This window comes from Dipodomys ordii, unplaced genomic scaffold, assembly GCF_000151885.1.
Source record: "Dipodomys ordii isolate 6190 unplaced genomic scaffold, Dord_2.0 Scaffold40, whole genome shotgun sequence".
Taxonomy (NCBI): domain Eukaryota; kingdom Metazoa; phylum Chordata; class Mammalia; order Rodentia; family Heteromyidae; genus Dipodomys; species Dipodomys ordii.
In genome coordinates this window covers 4,500,008-4,505,613 of record NW_012267256.1, presented here as the reverse complement: position 1 = coordinate 4,505,613, position 5,606 = coordinate 4,500,008, and the positions used below count along the sequence as shown (strand labels likewise).

The following is a 5,606-nucleotide window of genomic DNA, read 5'->3' as shown; positions in this document are numbered from 1 at the left end:
GGTTCAAAGCCAGCCCGGGCAGGAAAGACCGTGAGACTCCTATCTCCAATAAACCACCAGAAAACCAGAAGTGGCGCTGTAGCTCAAATGGTAGAGCGCTCGCCTTGAGCTGAAGAGCTGAGGGACAGCGCCCAGGCCCAGAGTTCAAGCCCCACGACCGACAAAAAAACAACAACAACAACAAAAAAAACTTTATTTCCTTTTCAGTTTTAATATGCCTGAAAATTTTTGTGTATATAAATGAATATTGACTTTTTAATAGTTCTGTTAATATTAAATTGAAGGTAGTCTTAAATTTACATCATTTCAATTTTCTTTCAAAGTGGCAATTGTGTTGGACGGCATAGGTTCAGAACATTGTCATCATTATAAAATTAATTGGGGGCTGGGAAGGTGGCTCAGTGGTAGAGCGCTTGACTTGCATGCTTGAGGCCCTGGGTTCCTTTCCTCAGCACCACATAAGCAAAAGAAAAAAGCCGGAAGTGGCGCTGTGGCTCAAGTGGTAGAGTGCTAGCCTTGAGCTGAAATGCTGAGGGACAGTGCCCAGGTCCAGAGTTCAGGCCCCACGACCGGACCTTAAAATAAAATTCATTGGATTTTATTTCTCTGTATTCTTAAATGTAGACAATTACCTATAGTTAAAGAACAAACTAGATAAATAAGAATTTTTCTGGCTAACCAATATGTACGTGTTTTGATACTATCTTTCCTCCCTTCTTTCCCTCCCTCTCTTGATTCATACCTTCCCATCTCTATAGCTATCTATTTCTAAATAATCTGTCTATATTTATTCATTGTTATTCTGTACTTAGTACTTAGACCAATAGGTTTATAGTTATAATAAAATTTATATAGCTACTTAATTACATTTGGGTGTGGTTTCTGAATTGTTTTAGTGGTGAAGCATACTGTAAGGAGTGAGGATATCTAATTTTTTTGACATAAATAATTTGCTTTATTGTTATCTAAAGTTTACTTAAGACACAATCAGTTTTGACAGTTACTTATAAGAGCTATAAACATGTGATCATTAACATACTGTGCAATAATCTCTGGATGTTTAAGTTAAAAAGATAGTATGCCAAAAAGGAAGGAAAGATAGAAATATAACATGAGGAAGCCACATGCATGGCAGAATTGAATAAAAATTCAGCCATCCTAATACTAAATTCTGACTCTTCTTACTTATTTTACTTATTTACTCTTATTTACTTATTTAATGGATATTTGCCATTGTATCCTAGAAAGTTTATGTATATATGTTACTGTAGTAAGCTAAATTTGTCCCTTGGTCTTGGGTGAAATGAGAAAGCTTTTAACTAGATCTTAAGACTCTAAATTTTAAGTCTCTGTAAAGGCAGGTTATATTCTAAGACTGCCTTCATTTCATCCTTTTGGTATAACTGAATGAGAAGTGCAACTCACTATGTAAAAATTCCCTTTATACATATCCTTTTCAACATGTATCTCATGGATACCAACTGCTTAATAGCCTTATATGTCTTCTCATTAATTTCTCTATTGGTATTATATTTTATAATTGAGAGTTGAAAGATAATAACTTCATGCTTAAAATTTTGATGTGCTTTGCATAGTCTAAACTGTTAAAATTAACTTGAAGGTGACAAGTAAAAATCGTTCAGAGTTATCAGATGTGAAACCAAGTGGAGCCAAACTTGAAGAGTTAATGCTGAGAGCTTACGATTCTTTTGATGTTCAGCTTACAAGCATACAATTGCTTTATAGTAGAGTTGGTGAGTATAAAATACGTCGATGGAGTGATATTTCTGTAGTATTAGGTTTTTAAGTAATTTGAAGACATTCTCATAATTCTGTTATACTTTTTTATATTTTAAAATTAGATTTGATAGTGCATGCTGCCTAACAGTCTTAAGGAGTTTTTGGCCCTTAGGAGACAAATGTCAATGTCTAGAAGAAATTTTTGATTGTTACAGATAAAAGGTTAGCTATACTATGAGCATTTACTAAGTGAAGGTCAGATTACAGTGTATAGGCCAGCTTCCAACAACAAATGTCAGTAGTGCTCAAGCTGCGAAAACACAATCTATACCAGGTCTAACCTTTAACCAATGATTGACCCATACATATTGCACTGATATTCCAATTATACAATTTAATAACTAGAAGAGGCTTTTGGATAACCAAGCTAGAGGTAATCTGTTAGGGTCTCTCTGACAGCCTGAGTTCTAAGTAGCGAAAGATTATGGATATCATTATCCTAGACATAGCTTATCTCAGTCATTGTGTTGTACTAATATCTCTGATCCATTGTCACATACCTCTGATCCATTTCTGATTTTTAAATGAACTTAGAGACAGAAGTAAATTTTAGTTAATAAACTATTAAAGTATAAGATACTTCAGATGTGTTCAGCCCTCTCTCTTCATTCTACCATACTGCTTCTGAATCATTAGAGTTTTAATGAGCCTTTAGACCATTTAACAAAGTTTGGAAATTATAGGTTTCTGTGTAAGTATGTATAGTATGTATAATTATCTGAGCCAACAAAAGGAGAAGCAATGGAAGCCAAAGTAATTACTATTAAAATTAGTTTACATGGGACTAGACCATTTTCCTTTATTTGTCTATATTTGTTTTACTATAATGACTTGGTTTGTGTTTCTGTTATATTTTAGTTGTTGTAGAAGGAGCCCAAGAAGTACTGTGATGGCAAAAGTCCATCAGTTTTTCTTGGAATAAATTTGTGGTATTTCCTTTGTTTAAAAATACATTTTGGTCATAAGTTTGAAATCTGTGAGCCATACCTATCTAAGTTAATATTTAAGATACAAAAATCTTTTGTTAAAACATGCTAAAATTACCTGGGTGCTGGTGGGTTATGCCTGTAATCCTGGCTACTTAGGAGGCTGAGATCTGAGGATCACAGATTGAAGTCAGCCTGGGCAGGAAAGTCCATGAAACTCTTATCTCCAGTAAACTACTCAGAAAAGGCTGTAAGTGTCATTGTGGCTCAAGTAGTAGAGTGCTAGCCTTGAGCACAGAGAGGCTCAGGGACAGAGCCCAGTCCCTAAGTTCAAAGCCCAGGACTGGCAGCAAATAAAAAGCTAAAAGTAAAAATTGTTATTGTTTGATTATTATTGGCATTCCTTTAAGCTGACAAATACTGATTTTAAATAGCTGAATTGTTTTCTTGAACAAGTTTTTTTTTTCGTTAAGGAGGATTGCTTTATATGATTATCACATAATCTCTTGAGAAATACTGAAATAATACATGGTTCTAAATATATTACCATCTGTATGGGAACTAAAAGAATGTTTCATTAGATCAATACTGATGGAATTTTGTGTGTGTGTTTGTGTGTATATATATGTATGTGTTCATGCACTCGTGTGCCAGTACTGAGGCTTGAGCTCTGAGGTGCTGTCCCTTAGTTTTTTGGCTCAAGGCTGGCATTCAGCCACTGAGCCCCACTGACTTTTATGGGTTAACTGGAGATAAAAGCCTCATAGATGTGTACCACATGAAAAGTGTTCTGAAAGGCTCCATCCTGAGCCTATGCCATGGAAAATGTTCCTGTCTATGCAGTGTTCACCATGGAGGGAGGGACTCTGCTGCCTTCCAACAGAGCACCCAGGGTCAAAGAGCTTGAGAGCAGCTTGTAGGTTATGTGGAAACTCCCGAGGTCCCTCATCAGCACGACTGGAGCAGACCTTTCAGAATTCATATAAAAGAAGAAGATTGAGAACAGATCACCTCAGTCCTTAGAAGATGAACAATAAGGCAGTTTAAAACATCTTAGAAATAGTCATTTTCTAGCTCTCTATATTTATTTACCAATTTGTATTTTTCCCTTATTCCAGTTTGGTAAACTTTATTCCAGTTTGGTAAACTTTTACAATTTTTCTGCTGCACTAGTTTCTTTTATTGGAGTTCTTTGTGTATCTATCATTAAATCTGTTTAAATACCTTAATCTGCTGAATGCCATAGTTCTTGCCTGTAAATCTAGTTACTTGAGAGATGGAAATTTCATTTCAAGGCCAGCTGGGGCAAAAAGTTTGCAAAATCCAGTTACCATCAATAGCTTGGAATGATGGGACATGTCTATGATATCAGTTATATGAGAGGCTGAAACTGGAAGATCATGATGCCAGGCCAGCCCTAGCTAAAAGCAAACAAAAATTTCACCATGCCCTATCTGAACAGAAAAAGCTGGGCATGTTGGTTTGTGACTGTCATCCCAGAAACTGGAAGCATAAATAAGTGATTGTCTAGACCAACTTAGGAAGAATATGAAACTGTCTAAAAAATAATCAGAGCTAAAAGAACCAGAGCCGTGGTTCAGGCAGTAGAATGCCTGCCTAGCCTCGCAAGTGTGAAGCCCTGAGTTCAGATATCCACACTGCCACAAACCAGACTGTTGGGTGGATTGCAAACTGCAGGTTCACTTCCTCTGTAGCTAGGATATAGGTGTGAGCCAACAGTACCCAGTGCCTGATGGAATTTTTAAAATTGGGATCCTAGCTCCAGGAGCTTAATGTTGCTTTGTTTCCAGGACATTTTTCTGTGACTTGAAGCATTTATTAGGTTTAACTGATATAATACTATATAATACAGATCATCATTATGTAGAGTATATAGTCTATATAGATGTTTGTTACTTATATTATGCATTACTGTATATTGTAATTATGTATTAATGTATAATATATGTAAAATATTAATGTACAACAGATGTAATACATTATACATGAATATTATATATGTGTAATATATAACTATTATAGATTCTATATGGAATCTTTTCTCTATATGTATTCATATAAATACATACATATATGTAATATATATTTTATAAATTATATCTAATCTATATTCTATATATATATATAAATTTAATTATATGGTGTAATCTATATAGATGATAAAATCTATATAATGATGAACTGTACTATGTGGATGCTAGTACTCTTTTTTGACACTATTTTTGGTATTTGTGTATTTTATGTATAAACACAGGGTGTTGAGCATGCTAGACAAACGCTCTAGTTTACTGAGCTTTTTAAAAAAAATTTTGGGTGGTTCAGGGCTTAAGCTCAGGGGCCTTATGTTTGCTTGACTTTGTTGTTCATGGCTGGCACTCTACTATTTGAACCATGTCTATAGTTGAGCTTTTTGCTGGTTAATTAGAATGGAGTCTCACAGACTTTTCTCTCTGGGCTGGCTTCGAACTGCCTTCTTCCAGGTATTAGTCTCTTGAGTAGCAAGGATTATAGGCATATGCCACCAGTTCCTGGCCTTAAGACCTAATCTTGTTAACAAAATTTTAATTCATTACAAATGTGTGAGCAACCATAGAGATCAGCCTTTATGTTACTGTTCAGACATGAACACTATAGGTATTTTAGTGCATATCCTTTTAGTGTTATTTTTAGTATATCTATGAGTATATGGAGTGTGCTTGGGTAACTTTTATGTGGAAGTAATCATGAATGCTATTTAAAAAGTCCTCCCTCCCTCCATCCCCCCCTCCTTCCCTCCTTCCTTCCTTCCTTCCTTCCTTCCTTCCTTCCTTCCTCCCTCCCTCCCTCCCTCCCTCCCTTCCTTCCTTCCTTCCTTCCTTT

General features: G+C 35.5%; 1 protein-coding gene across 1 annotated transcript in view; it reads left to right on the top strand.

Annotated features, from left to right (window-relative positions):
- Vps13a (vacuolar protein sorting 13 homolog A (S. cerevisiae)) overlaps positions 1–5,606 on the top strand; it is a 163,865-nt gene that overhangs the window by 46,964 nt on the left and 111,295 nt on the right. The window contains exon 21 of the mRNA XM_013018390.1: positions 1,622–1,754. Within this exon, the coding sequence (XP_012873844.1) occupies positions 1,622–1,754 (133 nt within the window). The remainder of the gene's footprint in view (positions 1–1,621; positions 1,755–5,606) is intronic.